General features: G+C 40.4%; 1 protein-coding gene across 2 annotated transcripts in view; it reads right to left on the minus strand.

Annotated features, from left to right (window-relative positions):
* acvr2aa (activin A receptor type 2Aa) overlaps positions 1-9,215 on the minus strand; it is a 34,995-nt gene extending 25,780 nt beyond the window's left edge. For both annotated transcript variants that reach the window (XM_010879945.3, XM_020054982.2), the window contains exon 1: positions 8,055-9,215. In XM_010879945.3, the coding sequence (XP_010878247.1) occupies positions 8,055-8,109 (55 nt within the window). In that variant the 5' untranslated portion in view covers positions 8,110-9,215. The remainder of the gene's footprint in view (positions 1-8,054) is intronic.
* Positions 9,216-11,242: the final 2,027 nt, after the last annotated feature.

Consider the following 11,242-nt stretch of genomic DNA (forward strand, 5'->3'; position numbering starts at 1 on the left):
GCTGTCCCCTCAAAATAACACAACACACAGCCATTAATGTCTAAACCGCTGGCAACAAAAGTGAGTACACCCCTAAGTGAAAATGTCCAAATTGAGCACAAAATGTCAATATTTTGTGTGGCCACCATTATTTTCTAACACTGCCTAACCCTTTTAGGCATGGAGTTCACCAGAGCTTCACATGTTGCCACTGGAGTCCTCTTCCACTCCTCCATGAAGCCATCACAGAGCTGGTGGATGTTAGAGACCTTGCGCTCCTCCACCTTTCGTTTGAGGATGCCCCACAGATGCTCAATAGGGTTTAGGTCTGAAGACATGCTTGGCCAGTCCATCACCTTTACCATCAGCTTCTTTAGCAAGGCAGTGATTGTCTTGGAGGTGTGTTTGGGGGTCGTTATCATGTTTGAATACTGCCCTGCAACCCGGTCTAAGAAGGGAGGGGATCATGCTCTGCTTCAGTATGTCACAGTACATGTTGACATTCATTGTTCCCTCAATGAACTGTAGCTCCCCAGTGCCGGTAGCACTCATGCAGCCCCAGACCATGACACTCCCACCACCATGCTTGACTGTAGGCAAGACACACTTGTCTTTGTACTCCTCACCTGGTTGCCGCCACACACGCTTGACACCATCTGAACCAAGTATGTTTATTTTGGTCTCATCAGACCACAGGACATGGTTCCAGTAATCCATGTTCTTAGTCTGCTTGTCTTCAGCAAACTGTTTGCGGGCTTTCTTGTGCATCATCTTTAGAAGAAGATTCCTTCTGGGACAACAGCCATGCAGACCAATATGATGCAGTGTGTGGCGTATGGCCTGAGCATTGACAGGCTGACCCCCCACCCTTTCAACATCTGCAGCAATGCTCAACTTCTTTGGTCGACCATGGCGAGGCCTGTTCTAAGTGGAACCTCACTGTGAAACCGCTGTATAGTCTTGGCCACCATGCTGCAGCTCAGTTTCAGGGTCTTGGCAATCTTCTTATAGCCTAGGCCATCTTTATATAGAGCAACAATTCTTTTTTTCAGATCCTCAGAGAGTTCTTCGCCATGAGGTGCCATGTTGTACTTCCAGTGACCAGTATGAGGGAGTGTGAGAGCGATAACACCAAATTTAACATACCTGATCCCCATTTACACCTGAGACCTTGTAACGAGTCACATGACACCGGGGAGGGAAAATGGCTATTTGGGCCCAATTTGGACATTTTCACTTAGGGGTGTACTCACTTTTGTTGCTAGTGGTTTAAACATTAATGGCTGTGTGTTGAGTTACTTTGAGGGGATAGCAAATTTACACTGTTATACAAGCGGTACATTCCCTACATTACATTGTAGCAAAGTGACATTTCTTCAGTGTTGTCACATGAAAAGATATAATCAAATATGTGCAGAAATGTGAGGGGTGTACTCACTTTTGTGAGATACTGTACAACTATGCTCTCTTACTAGGCCTGCATGATTTTCAGATTTCAAAGACATTTCATAGATACACAAATAGTAAGTAATGTTGAAAAACATTAGCAGAACATAGGCTTTTGCCAAAATGACAGGGTTTTCATGATTTTTTTCTTTGTATTCCAACAATTAACTCAGAGAAGCTAACTTGTTCTATTCACAGATTGGCACATCAAAAATGTATGAGAGAGACAAACAGAATAATGAGCTAGCCAGGTCAAAACTGTTTTGGTTAACATTTTTAACATTTCAGTCATTTAGCAGATTCTCATCCAGATTATGTTACAGGAGTAATCAGGGTTAAGTGCATTGCTCAAAGGCACTAAGACAGATTTGGTGCCGGTATTAGAACCAGCGACCTTCAGTTTCTTTGCCCAACACTTGTAAATACCAAGCTATCTGTTGGCCTGTTGTTAGCTCTCTGGAGCTACAATACATCAATTAGCTAGTCAGCCAACGTATCTTCAGCTGATAGAAGACAAAAAAACAAAAGTTTACAAAACATGTCCATACATTCAGCAGTTGTTAGATAGCATTATGATGTTACACTTGCTAAGAACCAAGGAATAACCATTTCAAACAGCAGTGTGCTACCTAGCCACCTAGCTATAGTAGTGAGAGAGAAGCCATGTTTCGCTATGCTTCCTTGTAAGCTACAACTCTGATAAAAAGCAAAATCTACAAGCGCATTTCTTTGAATCTTCCACCCTGGTGAAAAACACGCTGCCTCAACTCTCTTGAGGTCATAGCTATTAGCCAACTATTCACAAAGCCTGCTTTAATGCCAAGATTTTCATGCGGTCCAAAAGCACACAAGTGCAGCTCATTGTATTACAGTGAAATTATACCATTTCAGAAAGTGGTTTAACACCTCCAACCCCCACCCCTAGCGGAGGTTCCACCCTTGCTCTAGGTCGGAGGAAAAAACATTGTGTCATTGAAAATCTGGTTTGGTTCTTTAACTGACTTGCACTGTGTATATAAGGATTAAATGAATAGAAAATAAAAATGGCCATTATCTGGTAAATGCTGGCTTTTGGACAATAACAGGTAAGTTAGGCCGTTAGGTAAGTTAGCTTGCATATCCAAGATCCTGATTTTGTGCATCAGGACCTCTCTCTGATACACATTTTGTTGTGTTATAGACATAATTTATAATTAATTAAATATATAAAATAAAAATGTCCATCAACGTACACACAATACCCCATGACAACAAATTTAAATTATGTTTTTAGAAATGTGTCCCAATTTCATGAAAAATAAAAACTTAAATATTTCATGTACATAAGTATTTGGACCCTTTAACATGACACTCCAATTGAAACTCAACCGCATCCTGTGTTCTTTGTCCATCCATGTGATATCTCTAGGGCTTGACTTGTCTATTTAATGTCCCACACTTAACAGCGCATGTCAGAGCAAAGACCAAGTCATTAAGTCAAAAAGATGTCTCTGTACACTTCTGAGAATTATGCCGAGGCACTGACGAGGGGACAGTTAAGAAAAAATTGCTAGAGCATTGAAAGTTCCCAGGAGCACCATGGGCTCCATCATTATGATATGGAAGAATTTTAGAACCACCATGACTTTTCCTAGAGCTGGCTGTCCGGCCAAACTAAATTACCAGGCATGGAGGGCCTTTATCAGGGAGGTAACAAGCAACGGCAGCTCTAACTTTGCTTCAGAGTTTCTCTGCAGAGACTGGAGAACCTACCAGATAGAAAATCATCTATGCAGCACTCCATTAATCAGACCTTTATGTTAGAGTGGCTAGACGGAAGCAACTACTGAGTAAAAAGTATATGAGATGCCTCCAGAAAATAGGGAAAAAGATCCTGGTCTAATGAGACCAAAATAACTATAACAATAAACTATTAGGCCTGAATCAAAGCACTATATTCTGCGAGAACAGTGTTTTCATTCCTCACCTAGCTAATAGCATCTCTATGATATAGCATGGTGGTGGGAGCATCATGCAATGGGAATGCTTCTTAGTGGCAGTAAATGAAAGACTGTGAATGTCCTTGAGTGTCCCAGCCAAAGCCCAGACTTGAACCCCACTAAACATCTGCAGGGAAACCTGAAGATTCACAGACGCAATTCACAGATGCTCCCCATCCAATCTGACAGAGCTTGGGAGGATCTACAAGGATTAATTGAAGAAACTGCCCAAATCTAAGTGTGCAGAGCTCGTACACGCATACCTTAAACACCAAAGGTGCTTCTAAAAAGTCCAGAATAAATGTGCTGAATTCATAAAAGCTTCAACATATGCCATAAAAAAATTGCATTTCTCATTAACTTGTCATTTAAGCAGCCCATCCTATCACCCCTCTTTCGACATTTTCAGGGGTTATTTTCACATCCATCAAGTGAAAATGATCACACAAACACACGTATGTACACCTCTGAGAACTGTTTTCTTTTGACAATTGCATTATGAAACATGTATCCCCAGCCAACACTGCTGTGTTCATTGCTGCACTTATAATATAAAGCTTTTCAACATTTTAAAATTAACTTCCTGATCTCTTGCATCTGCCACCTTTGCTTTTACATAGGCCTGGTTGAAAACATTTTCCATTGTTGTCCCAGATTCAGTCCAACAGAAAGATAAGCTAATAGAACAGGAAAATGTTTCTACTATGGGAGACTGACAGGCTAGCGACTTTATTGTTTGCTACTTGTCTTGTTGGCTGAAGAAAACTAAATGTGGACAGGGATCTTCAAACTGCACCTTAGAATTCTATAAAGGGGGCAGGCTTTTATATCCTCTGTGTCGGCATTCAATTGTACTTCGGAGCTGCAAGGCCTTGCAGAAAGGCCTGATCCTGTGAGCGACGGCATTTGCTAATATGAATTGAGATATCTGACAGGACGATGTAAGAGGTGATTCACTCTAATCAGATCCAGTGTTGAGAATTGTGTTTTCTCCCCAATTGCAAATGTTTTATTGCTACTTCATTTCGGTTAAAATATGTTCAGCTAAGATTAATTACATAAATGTTATTTGTTATTCTGAGCATCAGGGGTGGATGCCCTAATCAGGTTACGCACCCAGTGCATATTGGTCTGGTACATTTCTCAAATGTCAGGTAAATTAGGAGCTACAGTTTCCTAACAGAAACACTTGAATAGGCCTATTTTATGAAGACCAGAATAGATGTCAGCTGCTCTATACAAGGTATTTCTATCTTACAGGCATTGTATGTTACAACCCATGCAGGCGAGTAATGAAACCCACCTCTTCCTCAAAATAAAAATATGGTTCGACGAGGACAGTTGAAGTGCTGCTCAAGAACCAGAGAGTAAAGGTGTGTGTATAACTGACATTCACATTCTATTGAGGTCAAAGTCCTGCTTGCAAAGAATTCAGGTAAAGCATTCCGTATACTAAACATACTGCCTATTTCAGAGCACCTCCAACATGTATTACGATATGTAAGTACTAAAGGTCAAGTTAGTAAATAAATGAAGACAGTGAGATATTGGTTGGGTAGGATAGGTGGGCAAAAGCCATGACAGTCTGGCAATGCAAGCATAGCATTTTATCGAATTCTTCCACTAAATCTAACCTTAACCCAAATCACCAAACATGTAATTTATACCTTGGTAATTTTTGCAGGGCTAACCTTTTACATAAATAATCCTAACCTTTGCTGTTAGCTCTCCTGAACAGAAACTCTACTTGCAATTCTCATGTTGATACACTGCAAAAAGCTACCTGGTCTCACAGAAAGACAAAATACTAAATGTCCTCCAAGACATGCACTACCATTCAAAGGTTTGGGATCACATAGAAATGTATTTGTTTTCCATGAAAGCATAAGTGAAATTAGTTCAAATAAAAAATATAGCAAAATGAATAGGAAATATAGTCATTGACAAGGTTAGAAATAATGATTTTATATGAAATAATTATTGTGTCCTTCAAGCTTTGCTTTTGTCAAAGAATCCTCCATTTGCAGCAATTACAGCCTTACAGACTTTTGACATTGTAGTTGTCAATTTGTTGAGGTAATCAGAAGAGATTTCACCCCAAGCTTCCTGACACACCTCCCACACGTTGGATTGGCTTGATGGGCACTTCTTATGTACCATACGGTCATGCTGCTCCCACAACAGCTCAATAGGGTTGAGATCCAGTGACTGTGCTGGCCACAGCATTACAGACAGAATACCAGCTTACTGCATTTTCCCTAAATAGTTCTTGCATAGTTTAGGGCTGTGCTTTGGGTCATTGTCCTGTTGTAAGAGGCAATTGGCTCCAATCAAGCACCGTCCACAGGGCATGGCGTGTCGTTGAAAAATAAAGTGACATCCTTCCTTCTTCAATATCCCTTTCACCCTGTACAAATCTCCCACTTCACCACCACCAGACTTTGTGATCGGAACACCTCAAACTTATTTGTATTTTCATAACACCTCTGTCCAGTGTCTGTGTTCTTTAGCTCATCTTTTCTTTTTACTGGCCAGTCTGAGACACGGCTCTTCCTTTGCAACTCTGCCTAGAAGGCCAGCACCCCAGAGTCACTTCTTCACTGTTGACGTTGAGACTGGTGTTTTGCAGGTACTATTTAATGAAGCTACTATTTAATGAGGACCTGTGAGGCATCCGTTTCTCAAACTAGACACTAACGTATTTGTCCTCTTGCTCAGCTGCATCGGGGCCTCACACTCCTCTTTCTATTGTGGTTAGAGACAGTCAGTGCTGCTCTGGGAAGGGAGTGGTACACAGCATTGAGATCTTCAGTTTCTCTGTAATTTCTTGCATCTAATAGCTTTCATTTCTCAGAACAAGAATAGGCCTATGTAAGTATCAGAAGAAAGTTCTTTGTTTCTGGCAATTCGGAGCCTGTAATTGAACCCACAACTGCTGATGCTCCAAATACTGAACTACTCTAAAGAAGGCCAGTTTTATTGTTTCTTTAATCAGCACAACATTTTTCAGCTGTGCCAGTATAATTGCAAAAGGGTTTTCTTATGATCAATGAGCCTTTTAAAATTATAAACTTTGATTAGCAAACACAATGTGCCAGTGGAACACATGAGTGTTGGTTGCTGATAATGGGCCTCTGTACGCCTATGTAGATATTCCATTAAAAATTAGCTGTTTCCAGCTACAACAGTAATTTTCAATATTATAGATGTCTACACTGTATCTGATCAATTTGATGTTATTTTAATGGACAAAAATAATTGCTTTTCTTTTGTCCATTAAAAAAAGAAGAAAAGACATTTCCAAATGACCCCAAACTTTTGAACAGTAGTGTATGTTAAATTAGGTCTTCCAATTCATATATGTTATTGTTCAACCGTGAAAGATTTATGATACTTACCCTTGGATCACTATGAAATTGTACCACTGTAATTGCATTAACAATGTAACATTATGTGTCACACTAAATGGAGGGAACAGATTTACATAGCAAATCTTAGGAATAGCCCTGAGACAGAGTTGTTTTACTATGCACTAACTACACTCTTCCTAATGCTGAGTAAATGAAGCTTTTGACTCAGGAGAGGACTTGATTCTTTTCCCCCCACCTCCCCCTGTTCCGTGCAAAGGAGCTTTTGTGGAGTGCAGAGTGATAAGCACAGATGGAAGACTTGACTCTCATGGCAGGCGCCAGCAGCATGCATTTCGTTTCAAACGAAACTACCACACACACACACACAGATTTGTTAAGTGCCAACAAGCAATCCTTTAAACAGGAAACCAACTTCCTTTATGTCCAACTTCTTTGTGATACAACAACCCAAGTGTTATTCAGTTAATTTAAACATCATAGGTAAGTCTACTGCACAACAAATCATTATATACACCTATTTATAATGTTAGGCAAATAATATACAGTCAAGTAGCTACCCTGTCAATAAAGTAATCAATACAACTGTGATTTCAGGGCCCAGGTCAGAAAAACATCACAAGTAGGCCTACAATGGAACAACTTCCAAAACCAAAACAGGGTGAAATAAAGACTCATCAGATGTTCTGTTCCTACATCACAGAAATAATCTAGAGAGGATTCTCGCAAAAAAAAAATCTTCCTGCATAAAATATAGAGGTTTTTACATTGCACGCAAAGCTCAATGCATAAATCATTACACCGTATGCATTATATATATATATATATATATATATATATATATATATAGCTAGATGCTCTCAATCACACACCATGCCTCCTCTCTCCATATGAGGCCTACTCCAGCGTTCACAGCATTCACTCCCTCTCCCTTTCAATTTTATCTGGCTATTGTGGCTGGACAAATTGCTATGAATGTATTAAACTAGAAAGATGATTTGCATGAACATGATCTAATACTACATTTTTTTGTTAGCCCCGTTCAAAAACCTGTTCAGTTTCATGTGCGATACTGTACATTCGATCGCGTTCCCGCGTCATATGACCCGCAGCATTGTGCACTATAACAGCGACTGTAGGCTGTGCCTTTCACGAAATAGGATACATTTAAAATACCACAGAACTATAGTCGGTTAAGGATGCTTGTTCATATTCTGGCTATTGCATGTATTCAAATGTTAACACTTAGATATCTGAAGCCAGCTTCCTATCGAATACCCACCTGAGGAACATGAGATGAGAAAGACACCGAATGCCAATTTCGTTGCTGGTCCCATTTTCGATCAAATGTCAAATCCTTAATTTCGATTAAATCCTGGTGCCACGAATCCCAGGGATTATCGTCCAACCTAACAGAGTACCTTTTTATAGCAAATGCATGAGATAACGGATTCGGTCAAATAGCTGCTATAACAGAAACAGCATGAGACACAAAAACGATTGCATTACAGTATTCGCGTTAGAGTCCTTGGTGTGTTATTGTGGCATGTGGCATGGCTTGAATCCCACGTACAAAAAACAAACTATAGCAGAAAGTTAGACACTGCAACAACAAAACTGATGACACAGACGAATAACTCGCCAGGCTACTGGATAGTGCACTTGCTGGGTGGTGTATCCATTCCACATACAAAGCATCATTGTCGCATTTTAGAAACAGCGTATCGCACTAGATCCCAAAATGGAACTTCCTTGCAATTGTCCCACTACCAACGATAACCGTTTAGCAAGACACGGTTAACATTACCCGGATTTGCATAGGTTTATGAGCGCCAACGTTGCTTACTGGCTCCTCACCAGTTATAGTCCGGATTCAATGTGTCGAGTTTGCGTAATACCACAATAATCGCCGAGTGAAATGCTTGTCAAACAGTTCCAGGTAACTTGGGCCATGCAAACAGAATTCCAATTTTCCCAAATCACGCGCGATCAATCCAAGGAAAGTTGACACTGAAGAAAACCTTCGCCATGCATTCTACCAAAAGATTCGCGGAATCAACGCGTTTGAACTATTGATGTTCAAAACATGAAAATTACATAATAGTGTCCATCAAAACAATATTGAATAACAGAAACCACATTTCGTATATGATGAAAGATAGTCCAGTCGATACCAGCTACAAATCCCGTGAAGCGAGCTCGCTACGTTATCTGGCTGGCTTGGTGAGTATAAATGTAATGTTCCCTTGCGCGAACCGCAAGTATAGCATAGACGAAAATGAGAACCAATCAATGAATACAAAGACCTCCTTTAGATGCAGTCTTTTTCGTCGACAATGTTTGTTTTAATGTGGAGGTTTTCTTATAACGATTCCAGTCGATATTATTCTCATTCCCTCTTCCAGTGCAGTCGGCACTCATCAAGATGGCTGCTTGCTTGCACGGATTGTTTTTGTTTTTTTCCACACTCATCTGTCACTACCATTACACGGCTAAAGCTGTGACTGACATGAGTAATGGCCAATAGGGAGCGACAAAATCTCACTATGCGCTACAGCTTACATTCTCATGCCTTGTGACCATGAATGAGAGGCAATAAACACGCCCAGGTAGTGTAGTGTGCTAGTAGATGTATTGATGGGATGGCTGCAGCAGATAAAACCCAGTCATTAAAATGTATATACTTCTGTGAAAGGATATTATCCATAGTTTTGGTTATAGGGTCACCTGAAAACCAAGTACCACATTTGAACTCATTCGTAGATGGCACATTTAGCATCTATTCATTAAAGTATATTCATACGAATCCCCCCTTGTTAAAAAACTCCTGACGGCCAACATTTGGCCTGTAGGTAGGATTATCCCACATCCAGTTGGAATTTGACAGCAAATGGCAAGTGTTACCTAACAGTGCTATGATCATTCTGCTAACGACATGTTTGGACTGCCATTACTATTTGTGCTGAGGCGAGCCGGGCCTTCCCTCACCTTTTTCTGAGGTTTTATTGCCTCTTTGTCATGGCTCCCAACTTAGCCCAGTGTTCTGTCCGCTGTAAGAGGACAGGGTGTGTTGCTAGCCTTCATATTCTGTGTCTCCTTAGGGGACCACATCTGTGTGCAAGACAGTTTTCCTTGGTTCGGCTGCCATGGGCTACCTGATTTAGTGTTCAGCCTGGGTGGAATGGACACTAAACCAGGTAGCCCATGGCAGCCGGAACCAAGGAAAACTGAAGTTATCTGACTGAAAGGGAACTTAAGTAGACAGCGTCTATAATCGTGGTTCCCTGAAGAAGGGAATGATACTTAGGCCCTACTCCATCTAGGTGTAGTGAAGAGTGGACCTAAATCAGTGGACCACTCTTGAGTGGACCAATATTGCTAATGGCGTTTAGGGCTGGTCTACAGTAGGCTAGTTCCTGACAAAGACTATTATGCTTGAAACATTGTCAAACATTTTCATTAAAACTTGTGTTTTACAAAACAAACAATGTTTAAAACATATTTAAAATAATAATACATGCTTGAAAACCACCCTGAACTCAAATTACTAACTGACCAACACTAACATCAAGACCTCCCCACAACCCACTTATGAGTAAATTAATTCACTAAACCACTTCAACCCTCTACTGAAAGAAGGGAAACATTTGGTTGGGGGTCTACGTATCACAGGAATACCAAGGGTGTCAGGCATTCTTCCCTTGGGTGAGCTCATTAACTTTTAATCAAAATTCTAAAAGTGCAAGAGATTATCCCAATGGATTTCAAAGAGTTTGTGTGAGATGTCAAGCAGATGTCAGGAGACAGCCGATGCATCTGTTAGAGCGTGTCGTCCCTGTCAGGCTGCTAACGTCCTTGAGCGAGTGTACACATAGCTCTCTGTGAAGATAATTCCTCTACCATTTCCCATGATTCTGTTCTGCCAAGTCACCTAGGCCCTATTGTTCCCAGTACAAGGTTTAATTCACTCAAAATAACTTGGCTTGACAATCTGGACGCTCTTGTTTGAAGGCAATTCTCTCATTTTAAATTAAACTTTTGGGTTATATAAATGTAACCTCTACCCAATGTTATACTTGGTGCTTAGCCACATACTAGTAGGCCTACTCGTAGGCCCTTTCCTCTTGTGCATACTGTAGGTAATCACTAGGCTTAAACACATTAAACCCTGTCCTCTTAAATCACATTAATGTTTAGCCTTGGCACATGTTAAGTATAATATCCCTTTTCATTCACAGTAAGACAAATGAAGCATTATCATATACAGCTAGCTGTTTTTTCTTATCTTTACTGCTTTTGTACTGGTGCATATACAGTACATACTATTCTAAGATTATTTGTGCACCATCCCTGCATGATTGAAAACTCCATCTTGTCCCAATAGGCATCACATTACCATTATCAACCTTGCTTGACAGATATACTTTTGACCTTTCTACTGTAATGTTGTGCAGAAGTGCAACTGTGCAT

This window comes from Esox lucius, chromosome 16 (assembly GCF_011004845.1).
Source record: "Esox lucius isolate fEsoLuc1 chromosome 16, fEsoLuc1.pri, whole genome shotgun sequence".
Lineage (NCBI taxonomy): Eukaryota > Metazoa > Chordata > Actinopteri > Esociformes > Esocidae > Esox > Esox lucius.